The sequence below is a fragment of the Mastigoproctus giganteus genome, chromosome 12 (genome assembly GCF_048544385.1).
Source record: "Mastigoproctus giganteus isolate SK-2022 chromosome 12, ASM4854438v1, whole genome shotgun sequence".
Lineage (NCBI taxonomy): Eukaryota > Metazoa > Arthropoda > Arachnida > Uropygi > Thelyphonidae > Mastigoproctus > Mastigoproctus giganteus.
The window spans coordinates 157,786,495-157,805,486 of NC_143586.1; the positions used below are offsets into that span (position 1 = coordinate 157,786,495).

An 18,992-nucleotide genomic window follows, 5' to 3' on the forward strand; every position below is an offset into this window, starting at 1 on the left:
GTAATATAATACGAAATATAATCTACTGTGTACCTGACCTGCCTCCTCATGGCAAGTGTGGGCAACGATGGGTCCCATTAAGGGCCCAACGGCTGAATGGTCATATATTATATCTCTCGCCTCCACAGAGTACTGTGTTTCACAAATGCATACAACGTGGAGATGGAAGAAACCCCTGGTGCCGTTAGACCCCAAATACTTTACACTTTACACTTTATGCAAATTAAGCATGCCTATAAAAACACCGGTTGAGACCACATCACTTCATTTCTACTTTTTGGCTTGCTCAGTGTGATAGCTACATCTCCAGGACTCCGGATGGCAAGTCATCTTCGTTTAAAAAACTATTTATTAGGGTCACCCAGAATGTTAATTCAATTACCCATGTGTATTTTGCCTGTTGCGTGTGTTCTCTGGTCGATTGGCCTGTTTTGCTGGACAAAAAACTCCAGTTTCTGGGGTATTAGTATCAGTAATGGCCACATGGTGCAAGGAAGCCTATGGCTTATGCTGCACCAGCCAAAAAAGCCTTAAAAAATAAAATAATAAGAATAAAAACAAATTAATAATAATAAGAGGAAAATTTAAAAAATAATAATAAGAAGAAAATTTAAAAAAAATAATAATAAGAAGAAGATAATTAAAAAATAATAATAATTAATAAGAGAAAAGGAAAATGGACAACCTATGCATTTCCCTCCTCCCTCAAGTAATTATCCAAGTGACTTTTGAATTTCCCCAAACTGCCAGCCTTAACCACTCATGTAGGTAATTTATTCCGTAATTTATAACTGGAATCAATTCGTCGGTTCCCAACCTTTTTTGCGAACCGCTTTCAACGTAATGTTTTTTTTTTTTTATCACGAACCCCTTTCAACATAATATTTTCAATCAGAACCACTAAGCCTATATTCTCTGAAATTGCATAAGATTTCTGAATTTTTATTATAAAATATTTCCAGTACTACGTTTTTATAAGCGACACTAAGTAATAATAAAAATTATTATTAAGTATTATTTATACTTTGTAAAGCAGTTATTAATCAGTCCAAACTAGATTTCGAACAGGCTAAGAGTAGAAAACTTGCTTCTTGTCCAAATGGTAGCCGAGCATTCTGGTCTTTTGCCAAAGCTATTGTCCGCAATTTTTGCTCATCTCTGTTCCCACCTCTGTCAAAACGAGATAGTTCTGTTACCACATCAGCCAAAGATAAAGTTAGCATACTATTTTTTTATAACTCATGCATTGATGATCTTGATAAATCACCTCAAACCATTCAATTCCATGCGTCCTGTGGTCTTCCGTCTAAAGGATGTCAGAAGGATTTTGATGAATCTGATGGTAAGAAAGCTCCAGATCCTGGTGGTATTTCTCTATTTGTTCTGAAAACCTGTGCCCCTGAACTTATCCCTGTATTGTGTAGTTCCTTTTTTACTTTCTTATTCCAATTTAATTTTTTTTTCTTCTGCTTGGAAATTTTCTTATATCCAGCCAGTTCCTAAAAAGGGTGACAAATCCCTTCCATTCAATTATCGTCCCATTACAATTACTTCTACTCTTTCCAAAATAATGGAGAAATCAATTAACCTCCAACTCTTAAACTATCTGGAAATCTTTAATCTTATCAACGATCGCCAGTATGAATTCCGACAATGTCGTTCCACTGGTGATATTCTGGCTTATATTATCCTTCTATGGACAAATTCAATGAAGAAGTTTGGCGAAACTCAAGCCATTGCTCTTGACACTTCACAGGCTTTTGATCGTGTTTGGCATAAAGGTCTTCTAAATAAGCTTCCATCCTATGGTTTGCCAGCTGTTCTAAATAAATAAATAAATATTCATTTATTGCAAATACAGTAAGCCCATTATAGCACATGGCTAAGGGCAGATTTCATATAAACATTAACAATGAATAGGAATTATACTTATGGATTAATAAAAATTTTGCAGAACAGCAAATTTGGCTTTCAGTTGCAGTTACTTGGGTTGAAGGCAGGCTGTTGTTTTTATTTCTCTTCACTTATCGGATATCTGACTCCTGTAGGCTTTAGAATTGAGTTATCTTTTGCAATGTTGTGATGATTTAGGAAGTAAAGGAATTCATTGGGGAACATTCTGTCGATTTGTTTGAGCCTGGAGAGGTGGGATTTGAATTGTTGGTTTCTTGAATTTTCTCTGTTGAGAGCTGCTATTGTATTGACTAAGTTTGGTGAATCCCATGCAGAAGTAATTAATTTTGCAATAAGCTTGACTCCATCGTTGATCATCTGTTGCAGAGGCTTTGTTTTTACGTTTTCATAAAGCTGTTGCCGTTGCCTGACTATTGTATAGGGAAAACGAAGCTTGCTATTGAACCATATAAGAACCCAATATTCTAGGGCAAGGAATTTCTTGACGGTTACTTGCGGAGCACCAGACAAGAGTTCGGAAGCATAGGACAGAATGGGAAAGAGAATCTCTGAACATGCTTAATGATTGTTTTTTTTTTTTTTTTTTTTTTGACGTGAATACGTCTTTAAATTTAAGACAGTACTAGGGGGTACGGGACGAAAAGTGGAGTGTAACGAAATCATTCGATAAGGTTTGGCTTAATAATTTCTAAAGTATTAAAGGTAGCCAAACCAAACTGATATCATTCGATAGTTGATTGAATAAAGATTCGTCAGTGACCTTCAGATAGCGCGCCGCGCTTCAGAAACTTTCACCCAGTATAACTTCGCACTCGGTCGTGGTACGACGCTCGTTTTAGTGTCAATCAACAGCTCTCGTCGATATCTATCGGTTTAATGCGAAATAATTAAATTCCAATACAATGTTGGTAAAGACAATGTGGATTGAAGTTGAAAAATTTTAGAAATTTCACAATGTCCGCCTATACTCGCCGGAAAGCGAGCCAGAAATATGTCGAACGCATATGACGGGAAAGCGCAGCTCGTCAGCTTTCCAATAATACTCCCATGTCTGGGTCGGAATGAATAAGGAAGTATCGGGAGGGGGAAAAATGGAAGCGGCGCAGCGCGCGGCTGACAGCACTAGCACTTCGGCGGCGGCTCACGAACCCATGGATGTAAATGACGTTAGTGACTATGCCACCGCTTCGGAAGTTGAATTGGACGAAATGGATGCGGATTTCGGAAAATCGGTGACAATGGAAGACCATTGGAGGTCGGCGAGTGAGCGTTTCGAGAGCACGTTTGTGAACAATCCATTCGGTCATAAATGTGATGTGTATGACAGACTATGGTTTCTGCAAAACCTGAAACCATTGAAGTCAAAACACATGCTACTGCTCCATAACACGTTCCCAGGCAAAGCGGTTGCAGATTTCAAGTTGTGCAGTGCTTGCAGAAAATCACTGGACAGCAATAAGATTCCAAACTTGTCGCGATCGAACGGTTTCAAGTATCCACTAAAGCCCAGCGGACTGCCACCGTTGGACCCGATCAATGCACGGCTGATTTTACCACGTCGATAACACTTGTATTGACCTGAATTTCGGCAGAAACTTGGATGTATCTTGCCTACTCTTTGTATCTTATTTCTCTTATCATAGACCTATGATAAATAAAATTGTAATCGATTATTAAACTTGTTTTCATTTATTTACACTTCCCAACACATATGTAATCCGCTGTCATGACGTATTCATGTAAAACCCCTCCGGCCGTGCTCCCACACAGCCACACGCGATTTTTTTCTTGAATCGCTGTTGTTTCTTGTTTGATTAACCTTTTTGCTTTTAGAATTTTTTGAGCAACATATAAATAGTGGGCATTAAAGGAGAGATTTTTTTCAAAAATAACTCCAAGGTCTTTGTGAGCATAGACATTTGGGATTGGGACATCTGCAATTTTTATTTCTGTGTGGTTGGGTTGTTTCTGAAGGGAATAAGTAATTTGAGCAGATTTGCTTGCATTTATAGTCAGATTGAGATCTTTTAGATACTTGAAGAATTTGCAAATCTGTAAATTTGCATCATGGATAACTTTGCGAATATAATTCGGTATCTAGGTTTTATTCTCGACCGCTCACTGCAGGTGATGGCAGACAGCTCTCTGTCTTCTAACTTCCCTACTAATTGGGGTGTTCCTCATTGTTCACTTCTTTCTCCCACTCTTTTTCTCTTGTATATTAATGACCTTCTTCCATTGACTGGAAATCCTATCCATAGTTTTGCAGACGATAGCACATTGCTTCCACCTTCCAGTTTGAGAAACCTTGTCCTGCTCAAACAGGCTTCAACTTCTCGAGTATCCACTGCCAAATCCTTAAGTACTGATCTCCAGGTAATTCTCCAGTGGAGCAAAAATAACTTAATTTCATTTCTTCTAAAACTCAGTCCTGTCTTATATCTCGCAAAAAGGATTCCTCTGCTCATCTTCGATGACGCTCCGATTTCTAGGCAAGATGTTGGGGATTACTCTGACTTCTAATCTCTCTCTCTCTCTCTCTCTCTCTCTCTCTCTCTCTCTCTCTCTCTCTCTCTCTCTCTCTCTCGGCATCAAGCATATATTAGAAATATTGCTACCTCTGCATCTAAAAAACTGCGTTTTTTCTTTCGCTCGTGGCGTTACTTTTCTTCCAAACAGTTGTTGACTCTGTAGAAATCGCAAATCCGGCCTACCATAGAATATCGTTCCCACACCTGTGGCGGTGCCCCCCAAAACCTCTCTCAGGCTTCTAGATTCCATTCAAAAGAAGGCAGTTAGGTTAATTAATGTCTCATCTCTAACAGAGTCTGTCTACTCTGTCTCACAGACTTTATGTTTCTGCTGCATGCCTTTTCTGTAGGTATTTTCACGGGAACTGTTCTTCTGAATTGGCTTCTATAATTCCCGCTCTCTCTTTCAAAGCAGTTCGAACAGATGCCGAAATCAGTCAACATCCTTTTACTGTCCAAGTTCAAACTCACAGAACCAACTTTTCTTCTTCCTCATTTATTCATTCAACTTCTGTTTTCTGGAACAACCTTCCTTCATACATATTTCTTGAAAATTACAATGTACAGAAGTTAAAGTGTAATGTCAACAAGTATCTTCTTTCATCTTTTCAACCTTCAACCCATGCACTGTACTAAGTACTCATGGTTCTAAAAAAAAGTACCTATACATAACAATGGTTTCTTTCTTTGCCAATTCTTTACTTTTTATTTAATTTAATTTTACTTTATTGTTTATTATTAGTTATATTTTATAGTTTACAATATTATACTTATGTAAATAGGCTTCTGTAATTCTGTAATGGCGTCTGCTTAGATTTCTAAGCAAACGTCATTACATCATTTTTTTGCGAACTCCCTGAAACACATTCACGAACCCCTAGGGGTTCGCGAACCACCGATTGGGAACCGCTGGTTTAAATGATTCTTTGAGATGGCGAGCCGTTGGACGACTAGAAGCCAGGCAGTCACGGGCGGAGGTAACACGTTGGCTTAATGTATCACGCAGTGTCGTCTCGGTACTGTGGAAGCAGTTTCAGGAGACAGGAACCATTACAAGGAGACCTGGCCAAGGAAGAATCGCTCGAGACTTCAACCAGAACAGACCGCTCTCTGGCTCTAACAGCAAGACGGAACCCTACGATATCCTGTCATTAACTGTCTCTTGAGGTTGCTGCGGCCACAGTTGAAAACATTTACAACAGGACTGTGTTAAGAAGACTGAACTGAAGGCTTCAAGTGGACTCTACGCAAGAAAGCCAATGGTTCGTGTCCCATTAACCCCAAACCACCACAGAGCTCGTGGAAACTTGTACCATTAACATGTGACTTGGAGCCCTGACAAACTGGGTACAGTTCGAATTTTGTTAATTACGCAAGGAATTTTTTAGACTGTTTTTTAAAACATTGTTTAGTAAGTCTGCCTTAGGCGAAGATATTATGGCTTTTTTCTCCCCCCCCTCCAGAAACTAGGGTTTTGCGTCAAGTAAAGAGATAAATAGGCCACAGAATACACAATATTCTAGCGCCCTTAGTAGCTGTATGTATTATGTTTTAGTGCATAACATATATCTACCCTCCCCTTCCGGGTGAGCGTCAGCGAGCGCCATATTTCTACACCAGGACGCCTCAAACTTAATGTTGCACAATTTAGTCAAAGCCAAAAAAATAAAATAATAAAATAATAATAATAAAAAGAAAATAAATAAATTTAATCTCACCTTCTCTTAAATTCCATTTCGGCCTTTTCTGACTTCCAAAATTCAGCCCCACTTTTTTTTTTTTTTTTTTTTTTTTTAAGGCTCTTGGCGCTGAAATCTTCGGAAACTAGGTGGCAGGGCCTGCCAAGAGTACCAAAATTATCTATCTACTGGGTGTACGGTGTAAGCAGTTAGGTTACACCATACACCCAGTGACCTGCCTCCTCGTGGCTAAGTTTGGGCAACGGTGGGTCCCACTAGGGGTCCAACGGCTAAATGGTCAGAGAAACCACAAAACATACCACTACACAATATAACCATCTCCCACACTTTTAAACCTCTGGCTTCCACAGAGTACTTGCTTCACAAACAGAGTACAGTACACAACGCGGAGAGGCACCTCCGTAGCCAGGTTGGCATGAGCAGCAGTGCGTAGCACACGCTTCTTGATTAGGCCGTGACCATCAAATACGGAGGATGCGGAAAGGTCAGGGAATGACCACCGCATATCCCCGGAGCAATATAGTCTTAGTTATTAATGCTCCTAAAAACCAAATAACAAACAACGCGGAGATGGGGGAACCCCCGATGCTGTTAGACAGTTAACACACTTTACACCAGCGCGTTCATTGTAGTGTGATGTTGCTGGACAAAAAAGTTTTAGAACATGTCTGTGAACATCGCTATTTCAAATAAAAAGTGTGTGTACCTCTCTCTTGTCTCCGCGGTAGCACAGTGGTATCGTCACTGTCCTCCCCACACCGCGTGTAAAAGGCCCGGGTTCGAATCCCGTTGATGACACGAGAAACTTTAATGGGCTTTTTTTCACCCCGTGGGTGAGTTTGTCGGTCTCAGGCGTAGGTAGCAGTTCTCCCCAGAAACTGGGGTTTTCCGTCCAGCAAACAGACAAATTGACCATAGAACACACGCAATTAACAGACACAAGACACAGCATGGTAGATGAATTTAATTAGTGCGTTCAGCAAAACAAACAAATCGACCATAGAACACACGAAATTTACTGACACAAATACGAGTTAATGTATTCAATTACGGGCAACCCTAAAATAATAATTTATTTATTTATTATTTTTTTTTTTTTGTACCTCTCTCCTGGTCATGACTGCAAGCATAATGTTGTTGGTGCGATTAAGCTTCTGCTACAGAAGCAGCATCAAACATTTTCGATATCCCTTGTGTACATGCGTGTTTGTTATTCTTTCACATGAAATACAGCTCGTCAGATTAAACAATTTCCCTAACAGTGTAACAGTTCCATATTTTCGATGATATGGAATTGGTACTTCGGCGGACATGGAATTGGTGCCTTTTCATTTTATGCCTACACTAGTTGCCATATGTTCTAAAAATGCAATCTGATTTGTTTCGTAGAATATTCACCCTCGTGGGTAGCACAGTTAGTATAATCGCCGTCCTCCTCACACCGGGTGGAAAAGATTTGAGTTCGACTCCCATCGATGAAATTAGGATGAAATTTTTTTGGCCCATTTTCACAACGTGGCTCTGATTGTCCGTCTCAGCGAAGGATAGCATGTTTTTTGTTCTCCCGGTAACTCGGGTTTTTCGTCCAGCAAACAGAAAATCGACCAGAGAATATGGCCTTAATCGCTGATGCTCCTAAAACCCTCCTCCTACAACAACAACGTAGAATATTCGAAACTGTGAAGGACACTAGCAATTTACACAATCTATTAACTGTAAGCAGTAAACTCCAATCCTAATTAAACGTGTTATCCGCTTTGTGTGGTTGTCCACGGTTACCTGTACGGTAGCGCAAACACTATATAACTGTGCATTTTGTCTTGAACTTACGTGCATTCTCTGGTTAGTTCACCTCCTTTACTGAATGATAAAACTCGTTTCCGGTAAAAAAAAGAAAACAGCTTTTCTACTATATCCTGTCGGGAGCAGTAGCAAAGCTCTTTCTATCAGCCAAAATGTGGGAAAAAAAAAAATCCTAGCTTCGTTAATGGGATCCAAACCCAGGCATTTTGAAGTGTGCAAAAAAAAAAAAAAAAAAAAAAAAAAAATTAAATAAAAAAAAAAAAAAAAAAAAATTAAATAAAAAAAATAATAAAAAATAAATAAAACCCTATTATATTAGGGTCACCCCGTAATCTCTTACATATATCCATATTAGTGTCTGTACATTGCGGGTTCTCTGGTCGATCTGCCTGTTTTGCTAGACAAAAAAATCCGTGTTTCTGGGGGAAAAAGACCTATCTACTCCTGAGACTAATCATCCACGAAGTGAAAGTCCATTAAAGTTCCTCACGTCATCGACGGATTCGAACCAGGCCTTTTTCACCAGGTGTGGGATGGATATCACACCTGTACACTTCAAAAGGTCTGTGCGGATAGCGCAGACCTTTTGAAGTGTACAGGTGTGATATTTGCATACATGTGAAGTATACAGATATCACAACCGAACACAATGAGAGGCAGCAAAGTTACAATATTTTAAATAGGCTTAATCGTTTTATGCCATATGAGCAATTCGTTATTGGTTACAATAGTCACACGTTTGATCTCCTCCAGGTCCCACATCTCTGATAGGAACATATAGGAGCACACTGTATTGTATCCTTGTGGCGCTAGAAGTTTTCTTCTTATCCTTCTGATTACGCTGCGTCTTAATCAGGTAGATAAGATGAACACTCACCATTAACACAAATGACTAACTCATCTACATGTATGTGTTAATGTGGAATTTCGTAGAGCACTGTTGTGGGGTTTTGTTGAGTTGTTAGACTGGATACTTTGCAACTAGGGTAGAAGAGCAACACGACGGAGGCCTTGCCACGTGAAGGCGGACATCAGTCTATATGTAGATCGCGTGCATGGTCTCTGAAGATCAACAGAGCAGGAAAAAGAGATCCAAGATAAAAAGGAAATAAAGAGAAAAAAATTAAGGAAAGAATACGAGAGGAGATACAAAAAGGAAACAAAATGAAAGAGAAAAAGTGGGCAACAGATCAAATCCTACTTCCAGATAGCCAGAGGTCAGCAAAGAACGTGAAAAGGTGAGGGAAAAAGGAAAAAATATAAGATGAAGAGGAAAAGAATAAAAAATGGCCCACAAGGGGGGAGGACCTCGAATTCAACCTATGGACAGACAGAGAGGGGTCAACAACGAGATAAAGGAGGAAAGCGGTGGACAAGTCGGTATTATAAGAAGTGAAAGATAACAACATTTCCCCGACAAATTTAGTGGTTGGCTTGAATTACCAGAACGTTGTTATAAGATTCCAGGCCCCGGGTGCCAAGCGTATTTCGAGGCCAAGCTATATTCTTGCGATTCATAAAGTGCTCTTGATAAGCAATTGAAATTATATTTTACGTTCACATTTCTTTAAACAGTCTTACTTTAAAAACAGTTCTATACTTGAAAAGTAACGAGTAGAACACAGAAAGGAAATACACCTTTCTTTACATTTTCCTCTATTTATATTTTTACTAATTAACTAACACTTCAACCGCTTGGCCTCCGAGCTCCTGCCTCCCCGTTGCGGGGCCGGTAACCTGGGGAAAAAGTTATCCTCAGGGGCGAAAAAGAGTAACGATGGATATAAGTGACTATCCACCACTAGAGCCTTCAAATTCAAGGCCAGACAAACCAAATGATGATGACCTAAACCAACCAAAAAGGCTCCGAAGAGAAGCAAAAGCTATACCGAAAGTGGAAAAGAACTGGACACCCGACTGATCGGACAACGTATAAATGCGAAAGGGCAAAGTTCATTCGACTGAAAAGACAAGCATACATTGAGGTTATTAAGGAAAAATTAAAAAAAGGAAAGAGAATAGTTAGCGAGAAAAACAACAAAAAAGAAATGACGGACCAGCTGTTTAGAGAGTGGACAGAAGTCACATTCGGAAAACCTTTGAATGAAAAGCAGAAAAATTGTGAGGAAAACATCCGCGAGATGCAGAAAATGATTGAAAAACTGATGGATCCCACTGGCACTAACCGAACTAGAGATAGAAACATATTACGTGAAATTAATATCAGCAGGGAAAACTTAAAGGAAGCTATTAATTCGCTCCCCAATAAAGCAACGATCGGGCCGGACCAGTTCCCGCTATTCATGATAAAAATATGTAGTGCTTACATAATTGACCCGCTCCACCACCTCTTCCAAAGAATACTAACTGAGGGGATTATCCCGAAAACATGGAAGAGATATTACGTAAAACCAGTTCCAAAAATAAACAATCCTAAAACCAGTAAAGATTTCAGGCCCATCGCAATCGGATGCTCTCTGCAAAAAGTTTTTGAGAAAGCAATCCTCAACACCGTCAATCAGCACTGCTTTGGGGACAGGCCACAATACTTACATTCTGTGCTTCCTCGAAGGTCGACTATTACAAATTTAATGGAGACTCTACTCCGAATACAGCTGGCATTACATAATAAAGAACAGTTGGACATCGTTTTCCTGGATGTAGCAGCAGCCTTCGACAACGTCTCAATCCCAGCTATAACAGTAATCCTCAAGGAGTATTTCCTCATTTCAGGAAGCACTTTAAGCATTCTCACTAACACCCTTCAAGAAAGACAAATTATCGCAATAAATGGGAAACAAACAGCAACTTACTGTATCTCTAGGGGAGTACCGCAAGGGGGTGTATTGTCCGCCACCTTCTTCGCAATAGCACTAGCCCCATTTTTAGCTCAAAACTGTGAGCAATTTATTACATATGCTGACGATTTGAAATTTTTTGTAATCTCTAAAGAACAAGAAACTGCACCCCATCTATCAGAGGAAGCAAACAAGGCAATCAGGAAACTAGAAGAATATCTGCACTACATTGGCCTGAAAGTTAATGAAAAGAAAACTGCCCAAATGACCTTCACCAATAAAAAGAAGAAAAATGAAATTACGATTTTCGTGAACAATACCAGAGTCCAAAAATCTCCCGCACATGTTGACCTTGGCCTTAAGTGGGATGAAGGATTAAACTTCATACCTCACTTCGAATACATTAGGAAAAAGACATACGCAGCACTCTGGAGCACTAGACAAGAACTCACCGGTCTCCGAAGCCCTCATCTCATGATTCAATACATCCTTAAATGCGTTACACCGATTCCGTTGTACGCATCGACTATCTGGTCATCGGCCCCCAAGAACAACATCAAGGCCTTCTTAGGAGTAGAATACTGGCTCCTGAGATGGCTAAACAAGATCGCCAGGAAACCGTTTACCATCTCAAGAGCGGTCTTGTCTGCCAATCTGGACATCACACCCTGGAAGTATATCATCACAACCAGAAACATCTTAACTCTGGCAAAGCTACTAACGGAGAGAACAGATGCGCCGAAAGTGGGAAACGTGATCACTCGCCCTCGGATGACACGACCGAGAATAAACAGAGAAGAACCAAATCTCAAGTGCCAACTGACTCAATTGGACTCTCTGGAGAGATTTTTCCCAGCAAATACTGTGAATTATTTTAATAATTTAAATATAGATCCAGAGAAACTATGTACAGACAAAATGTATAGGACAGAAATATTTGGTAATGTGTACCGGCAGGTACAAATATAATAAGAGTAATTTAATAATCTATATAATAATATTTAGCATTTAACAACCATTCGCAATTAATCCATTAACACATTCTGTGTTTTGTCATCTCCACATATTGTAAATAAGTTCATGTAAATATGCTTGTAAATACTGAAATAATGTAACCACACCCTCTAGCCACGTGCTGTCTATGGGTGTCTCGGAAGAGAAATAAACAGATAATAATAATAACATTAGTGCAATAACACTAGTCTCAATATACCTACCACCAAACAGTACTAACTCTTTAAAAGATCTTGAAGACCTCTTTATACAGATACCTCCACCTCTCTGTATATTAGGAGAGTTTAACGGGCACCACCCATTATGGGGCTCTCCTAAATTGGATAGACGAGGCCGACTAATTGAAAGTTTTTTGGAGGCACATACAGGTGCACCGACACACGTACAGCTTCCAACAGGACACACCTCAGCAATAAATCTCTCAATTTGTTCACCAGTACTAGTCCCGTAGCCGAGTGGTCAGGAGCGGGAGTGCAGTAGCACACGCTCTTTGAGTAGACCGGGGTTCAAGCCCCTGACTGCTGAATACGGTCGATCTGCCAACCCGCACTGGGCCAGCGTAGCAGATTATGGTCCATTTCCCTCAGCATGAATTGTTGAGGAGGAGGCTTCCATCCTGCAGTGGGTTGATAATGGCTGCACTTTACTTTTTTTCCCAGCCATAGAGTGGTATGTAATAAACTATCCCATGGGCAGTCACCACTTCCCAATAGTATGCAACTTTCTGAAAGCAAAGACTCCTTCAATTCAACCCTGCAGAAAGTGGAAATTTGTCCGAGCAGACTGGGCAAAATTTCAATTATCAATTGACCTCGATGAGGAAAAAATCGGCCTCCAGCACATTGATGATGTGACAGATTACATCACGTCGCATCTTCTAAATGTGGCCAAAGACACAATACCACTATCAAATCCGCCGGGCCGAAAGCATTATAATTACTGGTGGAATGACAAATGCACCACAGCAAAGAGAGCAAAAAATAAAGCCTGGAATTTGTTTCGGAAATGTCCGAGCACAGTCAATCTCATTAATTATAAGAAATTAAGGGCAAAAGCAAGCAAAGAAAGAATCCTGGATCCGTTTTGCATCCAGTTTTCACAGAAATACTGATCCCAAAATAATATGGAAAAAAATTAGACAGCTGTCTGGTAAGTTTCCTACCATACCTTCTCCAATCCTCTCCTGGAATGGGAAAGATGTCTCTAATCCTGTAGATATAGCTAATGCTTTAGGCAATACTTTTGCAGAAATCTCAGCAACGTCAGATTATACTACCTCATTCCAAAGTTAAAAACACTAAAGAAAAGCATGCTATTCATTTTCAAACTGCCCCTCTTCTCCCATATAACAAACCTCTGCAATATTCTGAACTTTTACATGTCATTAGAACAGCTCGCAATGGTGCTGCTGGGCCAGATGGGATTTATTATGTCATGCTACAACATCTTGATGACAAAGCTTTGCGCTTGCTGCTGATTTTTTACAATCGCATATTTTTAGAAAATGTTTTTCCAGCATCTTGGCTCTACAATTTTCCAGCTCTACAATTTTGGCATTCCTGAAGCCTGGAAAAGATCCATCCAACCCAAATAGCTATAGACCCATATCTCTCTCAAGCTGCCTCAGTAAAATCCTTGAGAAAATTATCCACAGAAGACTCGTCTGGATCATTGAGTCGGAACATCTAATGAGCCATAGTCAATATAGTTTTCGTCAAAACGGGTCATGCTTAGATCTTATGGTCAAGGCCGAATTTGCCATCCGTAATGCTTTTGTCAAACATGAACATCTAGTAATGGTTTCAATAGACATAGAGAAGGCTTTTGATACCACCTGGCGGTATGGTATACTTAGTGATATTTACCTTCTCGGACTACGAGGCAATCTTCCTATATTCGTTCAGAACTTTCTACATACTAGATCATTTCAAGTTCGATATCAACATGCCCTTTCCCCAACTTTCATCCAGGAAGAAAGTGTTCCACAGGGATCAGTACTGAGTGCCACTCTTTTTGCTCTGAGAATAGATTCTATCACTAAGCAGCTTCCAAATACAGTTGAGACTTACCTTTATGCAGATGACCTTTCCATCTCCTGTCATTCTCAAAACATGAGGTCTATTGAAAGACAGCTTCAGATATCACTTAATAAAATTCAACAATGGGGGAGCCTCAACGGCTATCGGCTCTCGCAGCAGAAAACAGTTGCTATCCATTTCTGTAGACAACGCAAAGTTCATCCAGATCCTGAACTTCAAATTTCTAACGTCTTTGTCCCGGTCACCAGCAACATCCGATTTCTAGGATTAACCCTTGACAATAAGTTAAAATTTCTAGATCATATTAAAAATGTACGGACTTCATGTCTAAAAAAGTTAAACATACTCTCAGAGCTTTATCTGCCCAAACATGGGGTGCAGATCGTATCTCCCTTCTTCGGTTATACAGGGCATTAATCAGATCCCGTCTCGATTATGGTGCTCTAATCTATGATTCTGCCAGAAAGAGTGCATTACGCTGGCTTGATCCCATTCAGCACAGTGCTTTGAGAATTGCAATTGGTGCATTCAGAACGTCGCCAGCACATAGTCTCTACATTGATGCTCATAAGCCCCCACTAACTTTACGCAGGAAAACACTGTTACTGCAATATGGTGTCAAGATACAAAGTTGTGCCTCTCATCCCGTTCAGTCATACCTTTTTAACCCACCGTTAGAAATCCTATACAGAAACAAGCCTAGCATAGTAAAACCAGCTGGTCTTCACCTTCTTGAACTGGTGCAAGTTTGGAATATTTCCATCCATTCCGTAAAGGAAGTAGCAACTTATACTCAACCTCCATGGATTCCTCCTCCTCTTCCAATCTGTGACACTTACCTCTGTCAATGGAGAAAGAATTCTTTGCAAGCATCAAATAGCAACCAAATTCATGCAGTTCACACTCAAAGATATTCTGATTTCTCCCCAATTTATACAGATGGCTCTAAATCTAATTCAAATGTTGGAGCAGCTGCAGTGTTTCCAAATAAAATTGTATCAGCTTCCCTTCCATCAGAATTTAGTATATTTTCTGCTGAATTATATGCAATAAAACTAGCTTTAGAAATCTCTATTCTAACTGTTCCTTAAAATCTGTTATTTACACTGATTCCCTCAGCTCAATCATGTCGTTATGTAATTCCTCAGATAAAGTTCACCCTGTTCTAGATGAAATCAGAAGCTTATTACTGCAAATTAAAGAACCCAATCAACAGGTCACTGTTTGCTGGATTCCAGCACATTCCGATATTTTAGGCAATGAACTGGCCGATAAAGTTGCAAAAAATCCAACTACCTTAGATTTAACCAACATCCCTGTTCCAGCATCAGATTATGCACTAACCATTCATGCTGCTTGCCTATCACAATGGACAGCACTGTGGCACTCTCAGACTAATAATAAACTCTTTCAGTTTAAACAAGACCCGAAAATTTGGCACTCCAGTGTCCGTACATCGAGACGAGAAGAAGTAGTCCTCTCAACGGCAAGAATAGGACATACTCATCTTACCCACCTTCATTTACTGACAGGAGATGATCCACCACAATGTACACATTGTTCAAAAATTTGACTGTAAAACATATTCTTATTGTCTGTTCCTATTATAAACAAGCCAGAACTTCTTCCTTGATCTCACTGGTTAATCTTCATAAACCAATAACTCTTGAAAATCTGATTGGTGATAAGGCAAATATTTCTGAATTTTTTTACTTTCTCCGGCAAACTGGGCTTTTTAATTATTTCTGATTTCAGATTTTCTTCTGATTTATGGAAAACTCATGTTTTAATATAATAAGTGAATAGACACATTATAGCCTTAGCAGCTTATGTGCCATTAAGCCTCCATAACAACAACAACAACAATAAGATTCCAGATAGTAGAGAAGTCCAGGTATAAGGAAGAAATATCCATCGGGTTAGTGACGTTGTCCAGTAGGCGGTGAAGAAGCAATGGGAAGTGCTTAAACACGACCAATGGTTTCCAGTCTTAGTTTAAAAGCAAATTCGAAAAATTCAGAGGGACTTTCTAAGGATTTAAAAAGTTCCTCTAAATCTGGATTCAGATTTCTAAGATAAGAAATTTAGATACGTTGGAAGAGGTCGAATATCAATCTTGAAGGTATTGTAGTGCCGACTAGTTTGTACAGTCTAATACGGGTAGAGAGGTAAATATAGAAAAAAGAAGGTTCATGGGCGGGATATTTTGCCAAGGATATTTTTTTTTCACCAAATTTTCGAATACGTGCAATATTTTAATTAAGTCAAGTTTGCCTGATTTATGTGTACAGCCGAGCCAACGTTTCTTGATCGGTGAGAGAAAGTACTTGTATTTTGAAAGAAAGAATTTGTATCGTTTTAATGTTTCAATAAATTAATGAAAATATTGTGTATTACTGTGAAATTCAAAGTTGGTGCACTTGCACCATGCTGCCGGCTCCCATGTGTGCATTAATTAGCATTAGCATTAGTTGAGACATATGATGCAAAAAAGCAAACTTATACAGCATCAGCCAAAAACAAAACAAAAAAAAAAAAAAACCCTTCCCATTTCACCCATCCAGTCACTCCAAAGATAGACCTCACAAAAAAAAAAAAAAAAAAAAAAAAGGTCTGATGGATAGAATTCGACGGTTCCTGAAAAAAAAGTGGTGAAATTGAACCGACCCAAATCTTAGAAAAAGTTACATTGAAGCCTCGATTTTCCACATGTGTTGTAGACATGTATAATATCTTATGTACGGCGACTCCAGGAACATTAATTCACCTCTACCATGTTACTTTGTAGAATTGCCAGAAGTGCGTAGAGTATGTGTTGTTTAGTTGTTCCAGGAGATCGCCTGCCCCGTGGCATCTTTGCCACGGGGCAAAGATGCCACGTGGCGATCTCCTGGAAAGCGTGCCCGGTGCTCGTCTACACCATGAGGAGGTGGGCCACAACTAGATATGTCCCTAGCCAAGTGGAAATAGGTCATTACAATCTTTGTCTTTCCTGAAGATGGTGAAGTCCCTCTTCAGGGCAGACAAAGATTGACAAAGACCTAAAATAAATTTATATGTAGTTCTGCCTTTAGGGGTTGTGTCGCAACGATCTTGCCAATTTTTTGTTAATTCAGACCAAATCAGGACTCTTTTAGCTCTGGTGTCTGCAAGAACGTCATTCTGTATTCCGTATAATTCCATGGAGATTTTAATTTTTTTGAAAGTAACAGAAGACATGATGTAAAATGCGCAAGTCCAGAGGTAGTACTGCAGCTATTAGCTGCAGAGCATCAGTTGAGACAGTACTGCAGGCATGGGGCATTGTAAGAATCGCTGATCTTTGCAAGGTGAGTAATTTTGATTTCAGTTTGACGTTCTTAATTCTGTCATACCAAACCAGAGCAGCATAGGCTGCAATAGGTATGAATACTGCCTTATAACATGTGTTCTAAATGTATATACAATCTATGTATAAAGGCTGTACAGTATGATTTCTAAAAGCAGATCTGCTGCTCGCCAGCAGCATATTTACACAGCAGCGTACTATGCGCGTGACCTCTTGGGTAGCACAGTTGGTATAATAACTGTACTCCTGCAGCGGGTGGAAAACCAAGTTACTATTACTATTACTATTATTATTAACTATATGGTGCAAGGAAGCCTGATGCTTATGCTGCACCAGCCAAAAAAAAAAAAATTCCCGAGTTATACCCTAATGAAGAGAGAGAGAGAGAGAGAGAGAGAGAGAGAGAGAGAGAGAGAGAGAGAGAATCACCAAGAAAGAGAAGAATGATGATATCTAGCTCAGGACCCTGGGTGTGCCAAGCCCATTAGTGGTTCTCAGGCGATGATAGCACGGTTTTTCTCACGGAAACTCTGGTTTTTTTTCGTCCAGTAAACGAGAAATAGACCACAGAACACGCGCAGTTTACAGACAGTAAACACGGAATAATATGACCTTAGTCGCTGGCTCTCCTAAAACTTTACAACAACAAGAACAACTAAGCACTTATCTAGGGCCCCAATATTTAGTGGAACTAAAAATGTTAAATTTTTTTTAGTAATTTTTGGGCTGAGTGGAATAAGGGCTCTTCATGACCTACGTTCGATTTTTAGGTATTCTAACACCAGCTTTCACCTGAATTCAGAATCTGATAATGCCATCTTTATCCACAAGATGGTATTTAAGGATTTATTTGTGCATCAATATTGAACCTTTTAGAGCGCGAGTAGTAGATCACCACATCCCAACCAAAGGCATGCTTTAAGTCACGTGGTTGCTTCACGCAGTAACACTACGGCTGGCGAGGTAATTTCTTATGTGTATGAAAAAGGTGAGGTATTAAATGAAGTCCTGTAACTATGTCTATGCAGTGCACATTGGGGCTCACCACTGAATAAAAGCTGATTGGTGGCGCTGCTGACTGATGCTTTAGAAATTGATGCTTATGCTCTAGTTGTTATTTTAAGGTAATGTTTGCATTATAAACTGAAAGAAGGCTTTTCCTATAGCTAGGTGGACGCTATCTAACTTCCTGTGCAAGTTTTGTCTATTTTATCAGGTATTTCCTTTACATATTATAAAGTTTGTCTCATTAGGCTTAGCATTCTGCTGACCGTATGCTAATACGTTATGTCACGGGTTGTTTCACCGTAAACGCAGTGGTTAGGCTTAGCGTGTTCGCTACTTGCTACTGCTTTAACACCAGTTATTGAGTCCGCTGATGTTAGTGAATCACTACCACATCCTGACATAGAGGTGTAACCGGATTACACTAAAATGGAGGGAAAACAAGGTAAAAACGGCGATAACCAGTTGCAGAGGAAGAAGGATGATCCTGTCATCATTTACTTGCAGGAGGAGGGGGAGGACATCCCATCCGGGCTGACCCCAATGAAGGGGAAAAACCGCAAAGAAAATGTCCCAATACCTGAACGGGAAATGCGCTCCAAGACGGAGAACAGGGAGCTGCCAGAAGCTACTTCGCTGCAAAAGAACACCAATGAGGACAAGCAGCAGGACTCACCCCTCGACTCTGCCCTACCACAGGGAACTGTTTACGAGAAGACCCTCTTCCTTAAAACGGCATTAGAAAATATATTTAAGGAGAATTCAAACAGTGTCCTCCGGACTTAGATCTCAAATTGTGACAATTTTCCACAAGATGGAAACAATACTACATGACCAGTACCTTGAAAGTGAGCGAGCCA

General features: G+C 39.8%; 1 protein-coding gene across 1 annotated transcript in view; it reads left to right on the forward strand.

Moving 5' to 3' along the window:
* The first annotated feature begins 2,975 nt into the window (after window positions 1-2,975).
* LOC150077537 (choline kinase alpha-like) overlaps window positions 2,976-18,992 on the forward strand; it is a 133,435-nt gene continuing 117,418 nt past the window's right edge. The window contains exon 1 of the mRNA XM_090385935.1: window positions 2,976-3,232. Coding sequence (XP_090242061.1) covers window positions 2,976-3,232 — 257 coding nt within the window. The remainder of the gene's footprint in view (window positions 3,233-18,992) is intronic.